At 37.9% G+C, this 19,258-nt stretch overlaps 2 protein-coding genes across 10 annotated transcripts in view; both read left to right on the top strand.

Annotated features, from left to right (window-relative positions):
- Positions 1 to 18,845, top strand: part of TMEM62 (transmembrane protein 62) — a 32,780-nt gene extending 13,935 nt beyond the window's left edge. For all 3 annotated transcript variants that reach the window (XM_019442392.2, XM_019442397.2, XM_019442394.2), the window contains 7 exons: positions 760 to 915; positions 3,626 to 3,785; positions 8,712 to 8,825; positions 10,689 to 10,773; positions 12,284 to 12,388; positions 14,364 to 14,482; positions 17,987 to 18,845. In XM_019442392.2, the coding sequence (XP_019297937.1) occupies positions 760 to 915; positions 3,626 to 3,785; positions 8,712 to 8,825; positions 10,689 to 10,773; positions 12,284 to 12,388; positions 14,364 to 14,482; positions 17,987 to 18,313 (1,066 nt within the window). In that variant the 3' untranslated portion in view covers positions 18,314 to 18,845. The remainder of the gene's footprint in view (positions 1 to 759; positions 916 to 3,625; positions 3,786 to 8,711; positions 8,826 to 10,688; positions 10,774 to 12,283; positions 12,389 to 14,363; positions 14,483 to 17,986) is intronic.
- A 149-nt stretch (positions 18,846 to 18,994) lies between these two features.
- CCNDBP1 (cyclin D1 binding protein 1) overlaps positions 18,995 to 19,258 on the top strand; it is a 39,486-nt gene continuing 39,222 nt past the window's right edge. For 4 of the 7 annotated variants that reach the window (XM_019442382.2, XM_019442383.2, XM_019442381.2 and 1 more), the window contains exon 1: positions 18,997 to 19,196. In XM_019442382.2, coding sequence (XP_019297927.2) covers positions 19,088 to 19,196 — 109 coding nt within the window. In that variant the 5' untranslated portion in view covers positions 18,997 to 19,087. Of the gene's footprint in view, positions 19,197 to 19,258 lie in introns of all 7 variants that reach the window. The other 3 variants (XM_053889140.1, XM_019442377.2, XM_019442384.2) reach the window with 2 other exon arrangements.

Raw genomic sequence — 19,258 nt, 5'->3', positions numbered from 1 at the left:
TGCAGGGAAGAGAGCATGGAGAATTCAGACCCACTCTTAAAGTACTTTGGACCAGAAGTGTGATACATGTCACTTCTGTTCACAGCCCATTGACCAGAACTAGTCACATGGTCCCAACCTAATACCAGGGAGACTGGGAAATGCAGGGGAGCACGTGGAGTATTTGGTGAGCACTATTGTTTCTGCCATAGTTAATCATTTCTCTTCTCAGTTTTAAAAGTACAAAATATAAAATTTTGGCTATTCTTTAATGAATATTTATACCTTTCGCCATGCATTCAGAAAACCAAAACAACTTCAGTTAAATTTCCTTGAAATTATAGAAATAAAGGTTTAAAAGACGATTGAAGCGTTTCTAGTTGTGTTTGTGTTAATATTAGCATTTTTGAAGAGATGAAGAGTATCAAGTATTAGCTTATGATGATGTCTTAGGTTCAAAACAGTCTTAAAGTATAGAAATTAAATGAATTAATTTAACAAGCATTTATTTAAAAATGAAAGAGTGCATGCTATGTACGAGGCATTGTTCTAAGGCACAGTTAAATTCATTTCTTCACTCAGATCCCATTTGTGACTAATATGAAGTATAAAGTGGTCAGAGCAAGGGAAGAAGGACAGAAACACAGTGTTAATTTACTTTGCATTCAAATTCATGATCTCAAAGTATAGTTTTATATTTTTACATTTGTTTTGTGTATAACCTTCATGCCCTCTTATAATATGAAGTGACTAAATTACTTTTTGTCTTCTGGTCTCTAGGTACCGGATCTTTGCCTTTGATCATGACCTCTTTAGCTTTGCAGATTTGATCTTTGGCGACTGGCCTGTGGTTCTTATCACTAATCCTAAGTCACTCCTATATAGTTGTGCTACACATGAACCACTAGAAAGACTCCTTCATTCAACACACATCAGGTATGTAGCAATTTTTCAGAATTTACTTTCAGTTTGATATTAATGGAGAATAAGTGAGTGCAACTATAATCCTATGTAAAAGCTCTGAGATGCCCCACTTTATTTTTCTCAACAATGTAAACATTATATAAAGGAAATGTTTACTGTTTAATTCCCATTCAGTTAAAATATATATAATTTTTGAAGCTGCTGAAAAAAAAATTTTAAGTTTACTTTTATTTATTTTGAGAGATAGAAAGCAAGTGGGAAAGGGACAGAAAGAGAGAGGGAGACAGAACCCCAGGCAGGCTCCATGCTGTCAGGACAGAGCCCGATGCGGGGCTTGAACCCACAAACCATGAGATCATGACCTGAGCCAAAATCAAGAGTTGGACCTGTAACCAACCTAGCCACCCGGATGCCCCTAAGCTGCTGAAAGTTTTTAAAAAATCCAGAAACCCACAATCCTACCACTATAATTTTTGTGTATTTCATTTTCGCGTTTTACATTGCTGTAATCATATTTCCCTCCCCTTCCCTCCAAATAGAGCTGTTATTAACATTTCTGAGTTCTTCTCAGGCATGCTCTTCGAGGCATGTTTTTCCATCATTGTAATAGTAGGGCACAGTCTGTTCTAATTCCTACTTTTTTTCTTTCAAGAGAGAGAATGTACCACAATTTATCTAACCATTTTCCTCTCTTATTGGTGAACCTTTATGTTTTTTTCTAATTTGGGAATGAGCATCTGATGTGTGTAGGTTCTTTTCTTCATTTGAATAATTTCTTTTTTTTAATGTTTATTTGTTTATTTTTTTTAATTTTTATTATTTTTTTTAATGTTTATTTATTTCTGAGGCAGAGAGAGACAGAGCATGAGTGGGGGAGGGTCAGAGAGAGAGGGAGACACGGAATCAGAAGCAGGCCCCAGGCTCTGAGCTGGCAGCACAGAGCCTGACGCAGGGCTCGAACTCACAAACTGTGAGATCATGACCTGAGCCGAAGTCGGTCGCTCAACCGACTGAGCCACCCAGGCGCCCCTATTTGTTTATTTTTGAGAGAGAGAGAGAGAGAGAGAGAGAGAGCGCGCGCGCGCAAGAAGGCGTGGAAGCAGGGGAGGGGCAGAGAGAGAGAGGGAGAGAGAGAATCCCAAACAGGCTCCATGCTGTCAACACAGACCCCGACACAGGGCTTGAACTCATGAACCACGAGATCATGACCTGAACCGAAATCAAGATTCAGACACTTAACTGAGGCACCCAGGCAACACTCATTTGAATAATTTCTTTAGCTAAAGTTCTAGAAGTGGAATTCTAGGTGAAAATATGAATTCCCTTAAGACTATTGATAAACACTATTCAATTACTTTTTTTTTTTTTTTGGCAACTAAAATCATTATTCTTTTTAAAAAAATGCAGCAAAATATATGTAACAAAATTTACCATTTTACTGGTTTTTAGGTATACAGTTCAATGGCATTAAGTACATTGATATTGTACAACTATCACCACCATTCATCATCAGAACTTTTATCTTCCAAAACTGAAACTCTGTACCCATCTAGCAATAACTCCTGATTTCCCCCTTTCCCCAGCTCGTGGAAGTCACCGTTCTACTGTCTGTCTCTATGAATTTGACAACTCTAGGAACCTCATTTAAGGGGACTCATACAGTATTTGTCCTTTTGTGACTGGCTTCTTTAACATAATGCCCTAAGGGTTCCTCCCTCTCGTAGAGTGTGTCAGAATTTTTTTTGCTTTTTAAGGCTAATATTCCATTGTGTGTATATATCACATTTTGTTTATTCATCTGTTGATAGACACTTATGCTTTCACCTTTTGGCTGTTGTGAATAATGCTACTATGAACAGGGCTATACTCTGTCAAATCCCTGCTTTCATTTCTTTTGGGAATATATCTAGACATGGAATTGCTGGATCTCATGGTAATTATATGTTTAATTTTTTGAGGAACCACCATACAGTTTTCCATAGCGGCTGTACCATTTTACATTCCCACCAGCAGTGCATAAGGTACCCAATTACTTTTTAAAACAGATACTAATTTATAATGTTACCAGGCAATATGAGTTCCAGTTTCACAGCACTCTTATCATTTTTGGATATTGTACTTTTAAAAGATGTACTAATTAATCTGGAAAAAATGGTATCATTGATTGATTTTTGGTCAGTAGTGAAGTGAAATCTATATCTCTCAGTCAGGTTTTTTGGATAGGAGTTGGACATCTGATTTAGACATCATATTCTCTGAAAGGGCCTGGTAGCCTTAGCTCTGTTTATGACATTGTTTCTTTTGGGCAGATAATACTGGGAATCAAATGAGTGGATGTAGGATTAACATTAGATTAACAAATTGAGATGTCTAACCAATATTCTTTTCCTATATGAAAAACCAGGACTTCAAGCAGTTTATTCAGAAAGAACTTGGGATCTACTGCAGATTTATTTGTCAAAAGAAAATTGATTTTCCTTTCTAAAAAAATACAAGAATAGTTTCTAGCTTCTCACCAACTCAGGTTTGCTTATTTATACAACTCCAAGAGCCATGATTCAGAAAGCCACTAGATCTTGGGACTAGCAGTCATACGAATGGTTATACAGTGTGATGGTTCTGCCTACATTTATATAATTTCAGGTTATAATAGGGTTATTCTCCATTCTAAGTATAGTGATAAGTCTCTAAAACCACATGCTTATGTATTTTCTCATTTTAGAGTCTTGGCCTTTTCCTTATCCTCCATTACTTCTGTCACAGTTAAGATTGATGGAATCCATTTAGGGCAAGCTATTCATTTGTCTGGTCCTATTTTCATACTGAAGTGGAACCCAAGAAACTACAGTAATGGGACACATAACATAGAAGTAATTGTCCAGGTAAGTTAGTAATTTTCAACTTACTATATAAATGATTTGGCTGCAACCACACTAAACTCTGATGTGGGTTTTTTTTTTCCCCCAGTCAATTGATAGAGATGAAACTAAGTTAATTAAAAATTTGAATACACTAGATTTAGTGTATTCTGAAAATGGGCACTCAGGAATAATTCTGTTAGACAAAAAAATGGACTCATCAGTGTGCAATTCCTGGCCATAGTCTCCCCATTTCTGAACCACAGGAAACCATTCTTTTCAACTTTGGCCACAGTCTTTTGGTAATGGGAGCAAATTCCCCAACATACCCAAAGATAATAGAGTAAGTCGGAAAACACGGATTTATGTATCCATGCATTTGCTTGCTGTCTCCAAGTACAGGAAAATTTGTCACTGTTTTGAAAGCTCTAGGATAGAGGATTTTCAAGGCATCAGAGAATTTTTTTGTTTATTTGGGGAGTATACACTGATAGTATATGTAGTAACAGTCTGCCTGTGTCTATTCCAGTTCAGCTAGGGGGCATTTAATTCACCAGCACCTGCCAGAGTAGGAAGTGGTCACAGTTACCAAAAAAAGATCACTTTCATCAACACTGTGAAATTCTTGAGGGGATAGACTGTGCTTAGGAATTAGTTTCTGAAAAAAAAAATCCTACAATTTCATGATTTGATGACAGTTTTTAACTATTTCATCTCTAATGTTAAGTCTTAGTTTGAAGATTACCATGTAATCCTTCAGGAAACACATGTAATTATTTTCATTATCTTTTTTAAAAAATTTTTTAACGTTTACTTATTTTTGAGAGTGGAGCGGCACAGAGAGAGGGAGACACAGAATCTGAAGCAGGCTCTAGGCTCTGAGCTGTCAGCACAGAGCCCGATGCAGGTCTCAAATTCACAAACTGTGAGATCATTGACCTGAGCCGAAATCAGATGCTTAACTGACTGAGCTACCCAGGCTTCCCTTTTCATTATCTTTTGTGTGTGTCGCAGAGAAGGATTTTGAATAGGGAGGAGCTATTTACTGAGCTCTTTTAAGGAGATGCTGGACACTTGGAGTTTTTTACTTAATCCATATAGCAACCCTATATGGTGGGTAGTTTTATCCCCAATTCATAGAGGAGTAAAACAAGAAAAGGCATTTTGCAATGCCACCCATCTTTGAAGTGTTGTGCTTAGGAGGAAGAAGAAACTCATAGGGAGAATGTGGAAGGGACTGATGGCTGGGATGAACTCTTTTTTTTTTTTTTTTTAAGTTTTTGAAAAATTTATTTTGAGAGAGAGAGAGCAGGGGAAGAGCAGAGAGAGAAAACCCCAAGCAGGTTCAGCACTGTCAGCATGTAGCTGGGCACAGGGCTCCATCTCACGAATTGTGATATCATGACCTGAGCTGAAATCAAGAGTCAAATGCTTAACTGACTGAGCCATCTAGGTGCTCCTGGGATGAACTCTTAATGTCCTTCCTACTAGAAGTTGGATCATTTAAAGAAAACCTGAGGTACAAGAAAAAACCTGAGGTACCTAGAATAAATTATTCCCTGTCTTTACAATTAGGCAAGAGAAGTAGGAGTGGCCATAGAAGACCTCACTGTAGGAGTGAAGAATCCCCTAATCCTTGGATTGCCTCAGAACCCCAGCTTCTATAGTTTTTTGAGGGAAAAAAACATAGCTCATGTTCCCTGAAACATCTCTGGCTGCTTAGTTAAATCCTTAGTAAAAATATGAAATTAAATATACATTTTATATCTTTAATATTTCTTATATTATTGAGGTATAATTCATATACAAAAAAACTCTATATATTTAAAGAGTATAATTTGGTGACTTCCTTGACCATTACTACAATCAATACAATATATCACCCTCAGAAGTTTTCTTGTGTTCTTTTGCAGCTGTCTTCCTTCTACCCTCATTTCCAGGAAACCACTGATCTGTTATAGATTAGTTAAAAGATTAACCTAGTAGCTATTAGACCTTTAGATCACTTCTTAGTGTGGTTCCTGAATTAGTAGCATCAGCACCACCTAGGAACTTGTTAGAAATGTAAACTCCCTGGGCGCCTGGGTGGCTCAGTTGGTTAAGCGTCTGACTTCAGCTCAGGTCATGATCTCACGGTTTGTGGGTTCAGCCTGCGTCATGCTCTGTGCTGACAACTCAGAGCCTGAAGCCTGCTTCTGATTCTGTGTCTCCCTCTCTCTCTGCCCCTCCCCTGCTTGCACTCTGTCTGTCTGTCTGTCTCTCTCTCTCAAAAATAAGTAAATGTGAAAAATTAAAAAAAAAAAAGGAAAAGAAAAAACTCATGTCCCATACCAAACCTCTGAATCAAATTCTGGACATGGGACCCAACAATCTGTTTCAACAGTCCATCCAGGTGATTCCAATGTGCACTAAAGTTTGAGAATCAGAAGTTTAGATTATTGTGCCTACTTTGCCAACTGAAAGAACAGACTCCAGAAATCTGTAAATTAAAGAAAACTTGGGCTTTAAAACAACTTGTAACTTAAAGTAAGAACATTTTGAGCAATAAAAGTTTGATAAACATGAGTGCAAGTTCTTTTTGCTATTTTAAAACTTTTTTATGATGGGAAAATTTTTAAATATATGCAAGAGATAATACTATAATGAATTCCCATGTATCCATTAGCTGACTTCAACAGTTATCAACTCATGACCAATCTTATTTCATCTATACCCCACCTACTTTACTCCTCCCTACACCATGATAGTATTCTATCTGTAACATGACAGCATGTGTCCCTAAAAGATAAGAATTATTTTTTAATGTAACCATAATACCATAACACACCTGAAAAATCTATAGTAATTCCTTAATATCAAACTATCCAGCCTGTGTTCGGTTTTCCCAATTAATCATATATATGTGAATATATATATTGTATTTGGTTGGCTCAAATCAGAATTTAGACAAGGCTCAAATCCTGAATTTAGCTGATTTGTCTCGAGTTCTTTTTTCATCTACAGGTTCCCCTCTCTTATCTCCTTGTTATTTTTTATTTTTCCTTACAATTTCTTTGCTTTGGAAACTGGATCTTCTATCCTGTAGAGTTTCCTCTATTCTAGATTTTGGCTGTTTACATTCATGTATCATTCAGCATGTTCTTCCATCCCCTCTAGTTTCTATAACTGGTAGTTAGATTTAAGGGGTGATCACATTTGAGTCTGTTTTATGGCAGGAATACTTCATTTGGTGTTTTATGCTTTTTTAAAAAAGTTTTTTTAACGGTTATTTGTTTTTGAGAGACAGAGAGAACGTGCACGCTCGCAAGTGGGGGTGGGGCAGAGAGAGGGAGACACAAAATCCAGAGCAGGCTCTAGGCTCTGAGCTGTCAGCACAGAACCCAACACAGGACTCAAACTTGCAGGCCGGGAGATCATGAACTGAGTGGAAGTTGGATGCTTAACCAACAGAGCCATCCAGGCACCCCTGATGTTTTATGCTTTTATCAGAAGCCTATGAGACCTGGTTTCTCTCTTTTAGTATTGTTAAGATTGGCCATTTTATTCAGGTGTTGTTAACTTTATCCAGCAACTGTTATGTTGATAAATAACTAACAACCAGCCTGGGGCAGGTATGAAGGAGGAACCCTGATTTGTAATATTTCTCTGATTTATTCCAATTTCCATAGTATAAATATTTTTACCATAGCTGGTTTTAAGCTACTAACATGTCATCTGGCCTGCAAATTTCCTGAAAATTTAACAATTGGCTTTTGTGAGCCTGTCAAGCCAGCTTGAGCACACTGCTGGCTTCTCCCTCCACTCATTATGAAGTACCTAATCAGCTTTTCACTGAAGGATTTCTAGCAGCTGTTGATGGCCTTGGTCTAGATGAAATGTAGATCCATTATTTCATTAGAGTTATAAAATGGTGGTATTCAAATTGTCACTCCTTGTAAAATTAGTATTAATTTGAATGGTTCCCTAAAGAAAAGATCTAGAAGTCCATACGGGAAAGGTGGGTTACATTCTAAATTCTTCCCCCCACCCTCCCTTTTCTAAACCAGTTTTAAAGGTAATGAGTTGCTTTTCTAGCATCTTCCAAAGGCAACCAAAAGTATCTTTTACATTCAGCATCATTATGAATTCAAGTTTTAAAAAATATATATATTTATACATATCTGGTATGTTTCAATCCATTGCATTTATTCTTGTTAATGCTCAAATTATTCCACCTTTGGTTAGTGGGAGCCTTTCCAGGTTGACCACTAAGTCCTTTGATAAAATCTTAGTAGTCTTTGTTAGTTTTCTTACTCTCTGGCATGAAGATATTCTAAACTCTTCCTGTGTATTTCTTGTTTGAGGACTGGAATCAGGGGTGCCTGATTGGCTCATTCAGTGAAGCATTCCACTCCTGGTTTTGGCTCAGGTCATGATCTCACTGTTTGGCAGTTCGAGCCCTGCATCTGGCTCTATGCTGACAGGGAGGAGCCTGCTTGGGATTCTCTCTCCCTCTCCCTCTCTGCCACTCTCCAGCACTCCCAATGTCACATACACACACACACAATAAATAAATAAACTTAAAAAATAAAAGAAAAAGAACTGGAATCAACTATTTCCTTGTAGTGAGAAATTTTATTTTTGAGACTACAATCTGGGCACTAACTCAGCTAGATCAATGCTTTGGGGTTGTTACTATTTTTAGGCCTTTTCAGTGAGCAGAGGGAAAATACATATTTTTCTTTAAGAGAAAATACATTGTGAGTACATGCTGATATTCCCAATTTAAATCTAGAATTACAGGCATTAAAATAAGTTATATTTAAAGTGCTTATAGGAAGAAGCAAAAATAAATGAAAAAATGTAGCTTTGTCAGAGATAACTGACAAAAGTTACTGGAAACTTAATCTTGGAACATTATACATATTTAAATGTGCCTAAGAGTCACTTCTCTGCTTTCCTTATAACTAGGATTCTGCTGGGAGAAGTAAGAGTGTTCACCACATATTTTCTCTTCAAGAGGGTATTCATCTCAGATTTGATCCCCTGGCATCATTTATTCTCCTTACTGACCATGGCATCGTGGTAAGTAAATTCAACTTGAGATTAGATTCGGTCCAATCTAGTGGTAGGTCCAAAGTCGTCATATAATCATGTAATGAGAAAGATGGATCAATAAAACTAAGTTGTTTGTCTAGAAGAATAAAATTCTTTAAAGTTGATTTGAATTAAAAGAAGCAGAGGCATTGACAACTAATACCTGTTTGGGAACCTGGTTCTAACCACTACCATAAAACCAGGATAACTAAGGGAACTACAGGAACTGCATAAAATTGGATTAAGGATCTTTTAAAAATAATATTTATTTCTACATAAATAATATATGCTTAATGTAGAAAACTTGGAAAATTTAGAAATAAAGTAAAATCAGCCCACATTACTCATCATACTACCTATTATAGCCATTGTTTTTGTCATTATGATACTCTGTTTTTTTCTCATATAAATTTTGTATATGAGTCTTTAATATAAAAAGGTAATTTCTATTCTCTTTTGCTAATTTTTTTTCCACTAAGGAATTTGTTATGACTATTTTCTGACATCAACTTACATTTTATAACATGATGTTTTTTGTCATAAATATACCTTTACTTAGCCATTTACCTCTTGTTGGACATTTGGTTCCAATATTTCCCTCTACTATATAAATGCTGCTTGCAACTAAAAACTATATTAGTTTTTTGGGATAAATTCCTAGAAGTGAATTGTTAGATAAAAGAGTGGACACATTACTCTTTATACTTTCTTATATAATTACACAAATTATTTATTAAATTCATCATTTTTCATCTATCTTCCCTCATTAAAATATAATCTCCATGAGGGCAGGGGTCTTTGTCTGTCTGATGCCTAACACAGAGTAGGCCCCCAGATAAATATTTCTTGGATGAATAAAAGGGTATTTTTAAAATAGTCTTAAAAAATTAAAAAAAAAATTTTTTTTCAAATGCACTGTTAAATTATCTTCCAGAGAAGCTTGGCAATGTATCCTCTTTTTCCCTCAGATCTCACCTGTCCCAGGTACTGACAAAAAACACGTCAAAAGACACACTCTACAGTGTTGAGAAGAAAATTCAAGCCTCTTTTAATTTCACCTTCTAGATATATATAGCTTTACTATATATCATCACAGACTTACAATGTAAATTTATTATTATTTTAATTTACTTTTATTACTTGTGTGATTAAGCTTTTTAGGAATATGACTAGCATTTGTATCTCATTTTTACAAGTTTTTTGTGTGTCATTTATTTTTCTTTGGGGATCTTTAATAGTCACCTAGATCCAGCTTTGAAAACTTTGATGTACTTCTGAATCACCAGGGAACATGAGTAAGAGACAGGTTCTGATTTAGTAGGGCTGAGATAGTGCCTGAGATTCTGCATTGCCAACAGGCACAGGGGGATCCCAATGATGATCTGGGGTCCACCATACTTTGAGAAACAAGAACGTAGATTATGTCTCTTCACTGTGAGTTAATCTCCAAGTGAATGCTGTCTTGTTGGAGAAAGCTAAAGAAACTGCAGTCTCAGTTCACTCAGCCTGCAGTGCACTGTGCACTGTTTTTCTTTATTCTTATAAAACATATTGTACTTCGGGTACAGTGAAGGTGGACTGTTTTAATTTGATCACTTCGCATAACTATAAAACTACCATGTTTCAATATGGGTCTAACTATCCAAATTCTGAAAGAGTAATGCTGAGGCAATCTATAATTTTCTTTTTTGATGGATCAGTTGTTTTGATTCTCTTTGGTCGTATATTTTTCTTATATAGTTATTTCTGGTAGTGATGTCATTTCCACTTTTGTTAATGAGGCCATTTTAAAAACCTTAAATGAAGTTGCACCCCTGTATCTGTTTTACATTAACGTTGATTTCTCTGCAGGCCCGGGTCCTTTTTGTGATGATTGTGTTGGTCCAGCTCACCATTCTCATTACTTTTAGGTGTCAAGGATATCCAGAGCATAAAGGTAGTCATGGCTCCTTTTATTCTTAGGAGACTTCATTTTATTTTTTTATTTTTTTTATTAAAAAAAATTTTTTTTAATGTTTATTTATTTTTGAGACAGAGAGAGACAGAGCATGAATGGGGGAGGGTCAGAGAGAGAGGGAGACACAGAATCCGAAGCAGGCTCCAGGCTCTGAGCTGTCAGCACAGAGCCCGACGCAGGGCTTGAACCCATGGACCGTGAGATCATGACCTGAGCTGAAGTGGGACACTTAACCGATGGAGCCACCCAGGCGCCCCAGGAGACTTCATTTTAAAGTGTCATATAATGTGCTCACCACCACCAATATAAATACCAACATAAATTGTCTTTGCCTGAGCTCTGTGAGGTGCAGTCTTCAAACTTACACGTTTTCCACACTACTTGATCTTTTTTAAAAAATTCAGGTTTTTGGTGCTACATTGCAATAATATGAAGCTCAACCAGAATCGGGGCGGGGGGGGGGGGTAGATATCACAATATAGCTCAAAATGAGCACACATCTCTGCCAAATATTGAAGATCCTCCACAGTCAGGTCCTATCTAATTAGCCATATCTTCAACCAGTTACCTATATTTTAGCCTGGATAATTTTTCACTGTTCTCTACACATACCATATTCATTTCTGCTTCTGGGCTTTTGCCTAGGCTATTATCTCTAATTCATTTTTATAAACTTATCTAAATCTTACCTTCCTTTAGGGCTCACCTCAACCCCTCTTTTTCATACAATTTTCTCCATTCCAGATCATAATGAACTCTTGTTTCTTTGAATCCCTATCGTCCTTCCTGAAAATTAATGCTGTAGTTGGTCAGTCACCTTGCTTATGTAACCACTGCAAATGTATATACACTTTCTCCTCCCTTGAGGATCTGTGGTCCTTTAGTCTGTGGCCACAGAATGGACCTTCTCTGTGTGAAGCCCAAACACTTGGCACTTTTGGCACTATATTTTAAGAGAAGTTAATTTGAAGAGCTTTAGAGATCTCTTTCAAATGGAATAAGAGGATAGCTGTGAGTTAAGAGCTGTGTCACATATGGGAGAGGAGTATTAGATATTCATACTTAATATTAGACTGGAGAAATTTTGATATTTCTTTGATATACTTTTGATATCTTTTCATATATCATTTGGAAGTGTGTACATTTGGATACTAAATCCCACAGAAAACAGACTTGTCATATTTTGAGCATAGCACTATATTTCAAACCTACATGTTTAATCATGGAAAAAGGTATGTGCACATGCATATGTGTGCGTGTGTGCACATGTGTGTCTCACAGCTATACCATTGCTTTGAACTTCCTACGTTCTACAATTCTAAGTGAACTGGCTTATCAGAATTCCCGCCAACTTCTGAATTTAAAGTGGCATCATCTGTATAGTTATCATATAACAAAAGATTTGCTGAATGTATAATAGTCCATGGAAGTCTTCTAGAAAATGAACTGTATGTGTGCTTACTGGGTTTTTCAAATTTATTCTGTTTAGGGTCTCCAGGATTTATAAATTTGGCCTCATTTTCCCTCCACGTCTTGAGCAAACTAAACATCTTCTACTATTCTGTGTTGCTGCTAACCCTATATACAGCACTGGGTAAGTCAATTAGGAAACTTGAGATTGTGGAGAATTCTGCCATATATGGAGAATTTTGACAATAGAGTCATTTAGGCTCTTGAGAATGTAATGAACAGCACATAGTTTCTGTATAAATCATTTCCTGGAACATGGTCTTAGGAAATAAAGTTCTTTCCTAACACATTTAAAGAACATTTAGTTGACACCGAGTTAACTTAAGCTGAGAAGACCGTTAAGGAATTAGTGTGTAGAGAGCAACCTTCTTTGACTACCTTAAAGTTTTATCCTTTATTTCATCACACTTTTTATTCCCTTTATTATCATCATAATGATAATCATAATGATTATCTTCTGAGTTAATCATCTCTTCTCTCATTAGAATATCCATTGAGGTCTTAATCTGTCTTGTTCAGTGCTCTATGCCCAGCGCTAAGCACAATGTGTTATATATAGTTCAATGAATATTTAGTAATGTGTGGCTCTTAAACACTCAGCTCAAAAAAGAAAGAAACTGAGATGAGCAGTGAGTTCAGGCATATCCGAGTTATTCTGTTATATTATTATAACCAATACTTAGTCACTTAGCCACTTAGGGAAACAGAAAACACTGTGAATCTCTTTTTAAAGCTTTTTACTGATGTTCCTTAGTGACTAAAAGTCAATTAGGAGTAGATTAGCCTACTTGTTACTTAGTCTTGTGCTTTTATTTGACCTCAGGACTTTTCTTTGCTCACTAGTAAACTCCCACCAGAGAACAGAAAGTAGTTAAATTAAAAAATATATAACACTTTAGAATTCTGTGTAACAAACTATGGCAGATGGTCCTTTGGAGGTCAGTTTCCTTGTTCTAAGCTAGGTTGAAGCTATTTTAGACACTTATCTTGCACTAGAAGGTAAAGCAAGTGATTTGGTTCCTGGCTGTAAAAGAAAACATTAAATGGGCTGAATTTTGCTCCATGTTTAAAAGTTGAAACTTGCAGGGAAAACTTTTTTAGACTCTGTATCCATTGGAGGTTAAATAATATACATCTGAAAAAATTACCTATGACTTTTTAAAGCTGAACCCTAATATTACCAGCAAATGATGGTATTTGCATTTTGAGAACGGAAGTCTTGACTGTCCATTAATCATTCTTGACAATATAGTAGTTCCAGAAACCTACACACTGAGAAGGGGAAGTAAATAATAGGGCAGAGAGAAAAGTCATTCTGACATTCTAAATGAAAAGCAAGTTAAATTTTGTACATGTTAACCTTGAATGTGTAGTTGATGTACAAAGTAATGGCTTGGGTCAGCAAGTAAAGGTCAAAATACTTCATTAATATTAATAAAAAGAGAAGAAGTCCATTTTAGAAAGATCAAAGTGGTTGAAGTTTATTGCTTAAAGGAGTAAATAGTAGTTACCTAGAAAATTAGTTCCCATACACTTTGCTTCTTAAAGGAAATGGTAATGCATTATATTAGGTTACTATTGCAACAGAATCTTCTAAAGTTTCTGAATGTACTCCAATGTGTTTCTGGAATCTATTCAGGTACAGCATGTACTCAGACGATTTTATAATTAGACAATTACGGAGCAAAGGAGCAAATGGTTGGCTAGCTAGGACATAGGGTACAACGTAGAGATTAGCAAAGAAAAAAAGCTATGCCGGTACAATGCTTCTAAATTTCTTTTTTACATTTATTTATTTATGAGAGACAGAGCACAAGTCGGGGAGGGGCAGAGAGAGGAGACACAGAACCCAAAGCAGGCTCCAGTCTCTGAGCTGTCAGCACAGAGCCCAACACGGGGCTCAAACTCACAAACTGTGAGATCATGACCTGAGCCAAAGTCGGATGCTTAACCGACTGAGCCACCCAGGCGCCCCACTAGTACAATGCTTATAGATGACTACTCTCACACTTATTATTCCCATAAATGTACCTCGTGATGTATATAATCATGATCACAGTTATTTAATCTTCTGCTTTCCTGTCCATTGCCTCTTTCAGGACCATGGTTTGTTGGTGAAATCATTGAAGGCAAGTTGGGTTGCTGCTTTTCCTTTGGGATCTTTGTTGATGGACATTTCCTACAAGGCAGCCTAACATTTATAGTTGGAATTCTGCAGGTAAGAAGTCAGAAATGGAATTTTAAAACATCTTGGCTTTTTGGACTAATTGCATAACAGTTTTGAATTAAATCCAGTCTCAAACACTATAGATCATATTTTCTAATTTACTGGCAGGGTAATCTTTAATATTTGTTGTTTTATTTGTTTTTGAGTGCTTCTTAAGCTCGCTGTTCCACTACTCTCTAATAAACATCTAAAATACATTTTGCAGTCAGGGTTTATAAAAAGTGAAATAGATTTTTGTTTTTGTAGTTTGTTTTACTGTGTTTTTCCATTGATAAAAAATGAAATATGGGACTTATAGTAGAATAAATATAAGTAAACCAAAATTGATTATGATAATGAAGAAGGAAAATGTTTTAGAGGGAAGAAAGGAAAAATAGACACACACAAAATGGGTTAATTATCCCGTGGAAGCTGCACTGGGTAAGAACTAGGCCTAGGCTTTTTAGTGATGTCTTAGCAGCATACTTGTTTGGGAAAACATTGATAGGTTAGGTTTACATTTGGATTAAAATTCCTTTAAAGCAAACACACAAATAAAAAACTGACCTGTAGCAAATCTCTGTATATAGGTTTGAAAAGTATTTACCTATTTATTTATTTTACTCACCTAATAGGACTAAGGTACTAAAATCTCAAATGATGATCTCATGTTTGGGAAGAGATCCAAAAACATTGTTAAAAATGAGTTAACAGCCTCATAACAGGGCAATAAAGCATAATCAGCAGGATTATAGACAAAGAGGGAAGACTTCTGCCTAGTAAACACTGACCAAAGACCACAACATTCTTGGTATAGCAGTATTTTATTTTATTTTATTTTATTTTATTTTATTTTATTTTTATTTTATTTTATTTTACTTAATTTTTTTAGGTTGAAGTATTTATTCTTTTTAATATAACTTATTGTCAAATTGGTTTCCATACAACCCCAGTGCTCATCCCAACAAGTGCCCTCCTCAATGCCCATCACCCACTTTCCCCTCTCTCCCACCCCCCATCAACCCTCATTTTGTTTTCAGTATTTAAGAGTCTCTTATGGTTTGCCTCCCTTCCTGTCTGTAGCTTTTTTTCCCCCTTTTCCTCCCCCATGGTCTTCGGTTAAGTTTCTCAAGATCCACATATGAATGAAAACATATGGTATCTGTCTTTCTCTGACTGACTTATTTCACTTAGCATAATACCCTCCGGTTCCATCCACGTTGCTGCAAATGGCCACATTTCATTCTTTCTCGTTGCCAAGTAGTATTCCATAGTATATATAAACCACACCTTCTTTATCCATTTATCAGTTGATGGACATTTAGGCTCTTTCCATAATTTGGCTATTGTTGAAAGTGCTGCTGGTATAGCAGCATTTTATGTGTGCATAGGTCCCGAGTCTGGTTCAGTTCTCTTTTATGTATTATTACATAAATACGTAAGGAGGCTGTCTCTCAGGAGTACTCTTACAACAAGTAAAACCTGAGCCTTACTAAAAGGTGGTGTTTATATTCATATTTTAATAAATAGTACACTAATACTGGATTTTATGTATCATCTAGGCCTGTGGCTCCCAAACCTGTTATCCCTACCCTTGACTTGTTCTCTGCACTTCAGGTGCCTATATATCCAACTGCCATTTCACATCTTTCCTTAAATCTCTAGCAGCCATCCTCAATATTACATGTCTAATAGGAACTTTAGTTTCTACCCCAAACCTGTTCCTCCCTCATTTCTTTCCAATTTCAATAAATGGCTCCACCATTTACCTAGTTTTTCTAGAATGTATCCTTAATTTTTCCCTTTCCTTGTAATATGCTGTATTAATTCATTAGCAAGTAATCTCTTGTTTGATCTCCCTCCAATGCATATCTTGAATCCATCAATTCTTTCCATCTCTGTTACCACCACATTAGTCTAACTCATAATTATTTCTTGTCTGGGCTACTGCAGTGACCCTCAGGCTAGTCTTCCCACTGCTGCTTTTGCCTCCCTACTGTCAGTTTGCCACACAGTGTCCACTGTTGTCCTTTCAAAAGCTTAATCAGCTCACTCCTGAGCTTAAAGACCTTTAAGCAGAGTCGCGACATGATCTTGGTCCCGCTGACTGCCCTAATTTCCATCCCACTCATCATGTTCCATGTTCGTGGGCCTTAAATAGGCTAAGACCTCTCCCACCTCAGGGGTTTACATTTGTGTCTTCTGCCTGGAATGCACTTCATTCCCCTGAGTCATTCCTGTTCTTCAGGCCTCAGCAAACCCATCTCTCAGTTACCCTCTTGTGACCCAGTTATTTCCTTCATTGAATTTATCACAATCTATAATGATTATTTTTTTGGTCTCTCTCTCTCTCTCTCTCTCTCTCTCTCTCTCTCTCTCTGTTAGAGTGTAAGCTCTATGATGCATCCTTTCTAAGTTGTTCACCAGTGTGTCCTCAGCCTAGAGCCTATCACAGTGCCTGCCATGTATTGGGAGCACAGTAATTATTTGGTGAATGAATGAATGAATCACACGGCAGCTAAATTTGAATTATAACTTAAATCTTCTGATTCGCATTCCAGTATTCAGCATGCTACTTCAATTAAAAATACATGGGGCGCCTGGGTGGCTCAGTTGCTTAAGCATCCAACTCTTGATTTCAGCTCAGGTCATGATTTCACTGTTCATGAGATTGAGATCCGTGTTGGGCTCTGAGCTGACAGCACAGAGCCTGCCTGGGATTCTTTCGCTCCCTTGCTCTTTCCCCCTCCCCACTCATCCCCTCTTCTCCTCCCCCCCCCCACCCCAAATAAATAAATAAACTTTTAAAATACAGAGATAATGGGGGAACCTGACTGGCTCAGGTGGTGGAGCATGCAACTCTTGATCTTGGGGTCATGAGTTTGAGCACCATGTGTGGTGTAGAGTTTACTTTAAAAAAAAAAAAAAAAGAATAGGGCTCCTGGGTGGCTCAGTCTGTTAAGTGTCCGACTTAGGCTCAGGTCATGATCTCATGGTTTGTGGGTTTGAGCCTCACGTCAGGCTCTGTGCCGACAGCTCACAGCCTGGAGCCTGCTTCGGATTCTGTGTCTCCCGCTCTCTGCCCCTCCCCCCACTCTCACTTTGTCTCACTCTCTCAAAAATAAATGTAAAAAAAAAATTTTTTTAAAGAATAATAAAATAAGAGATTAAAAAAAATAGTGATGCCTACGTCCCCCCTCAATCTGCTAAAAAGGAGTGTGTGTATGTATGTACATATACTCAGTTCATTTCCAGCTTAAACATTACTGAGGCCTTCAACATAAATGATACCTACTTTTAAGATGAACAAAAGGATACAGGCAAATGTACAACTAACTATAAGTCACCTCTTGCTGAGTGTTATAAGCAACTGTGATTGAAGCATAAACAATCAGAGAATCAACCCCCAAGAAAGAGAGCAACATATTGTTAGGAGCCACCAATAATGTGTTAATGAGACCTGGCCCCCTAAGGTCTTGCTAATAAGATAATACCCTGTTCTGCTTCTCTTTCCAGCTGGCATTTTTTAACATCCCCTTGATGGTTTACCTGTGTTGGAGCTTGTTGCAGCGGTGCTTTGGTCACAACTTTCGGTCCCATCTCCGTCAAGGCAAATACTTGAAGGTTATACCTGTTCACCTACTTATGTTACTGCTGTACATCTGGCAGATTTATTCCTGCTATTTTCTTCATATGACATATGGCACTCTAGCTTTTTTCTTCTCCCCTTTGCGGACCTGGTTGACACTGTTGACACCTGTTATCATTCGTTGTGTGTGGACACTGAACTCTACCAAGCTTGGAACCTTCATAGCGCAGTTAAAAAGCCACTTAAGCTCCTAAAGGCCATGCCTCACCATCTGCCTCTGTAGCCCAGGCCCCTGGCCCAGCAGCAGGTGGAAGGCCAGTGTTGGTGGGCAGGCTTCAGGGAGCTGCTGCACCTTGGACACCTGGGAGTTGGGGAGGATTACCCACTACTGATTCCTGCAGAATGGACTGCAGAAAAATCTCTAAATAATGCCATGATTCCTTCCTTCTCCAAGAAGGCAAAGAGTTGATTTACTTTTGTGAAGAGAAAGTCCTAATCAGGAGATCCACAGGGCAGGGGCTGGGTGTGTGAATGGTTGTATCAGAAGCCCACTGTATTTTTTACGGTTACTTCACGTAAAGTACCTAGCACAGTGTGTGGAACTCCTCAGCTGTGAAGGGTGCCACTTTAGGGGCAGGGAACCAGTGTGAACTTGGGCCCTACCCTGACTACCCTTGAGGTACTAGCTCCCAGTCTTCTTTTCCCTCGAGGTTATGGGCTCTCTGGTTCTTTAGGTGGTTTTTTCTTTTTTTTTTTTTTTTTCAATCTAATCAAATAAATGAATGATGGGTAAGAACTCTGACTGAGTTGTGTGTGGGGGGGGGGGGGCCCGGCCTCTGGGCGGGAGGAGGCGTGGCCGGGCCTTGGGGGAGGAGCACAGGTGTGACCCAGCCTCTGGGGCGGGGTGGGTTGTTGTTGCCGGAAACGAACCCGGGTCCGTGACTCCCGGAAGTAGAACGCCCACAAGCAGAGCGGCTCGGCAGCTTCCGTGGCCGCCTTTGTTTGGAAGTTCCAGGCAATCTTCTGAGATGGCGAACGCAGCCGCGCCTACAGCGGCGGTCCCCACCCTAGCTCCGCCTTTGGAGCAGATCCGGCACTTGGCAGAGGAGCTGCGGCTGCTGATACCTGGAGTGCGGGGTGAGCTGATGCCGTTGGGTCGGGCGACGGCAGGGGCGGGCTTGGTTAGGGAACAGGCAGAC

This window comes from Panthera pardus, unplaced genomic scaffold (genome assembly GCF_024362965.1).
Source record: "Panthera pardus isolate Hobbes unplaced genomic scaffold, ASM2436296v1 HiC_scaffold_24, whole genome shotgun sequence".
In the NCBI taxonomy this organism is placed as follows: domain Eukaryota; kingdom Metazoa; phylum Chordata; class Mammalia; order Carnivora; family Felidae; genus Panthera; species Panthera pardus.
Note: the sequence above shows the minus strand (reverse complement) of the source record. Positions and strands in the feature narration are given on the sequence as shown.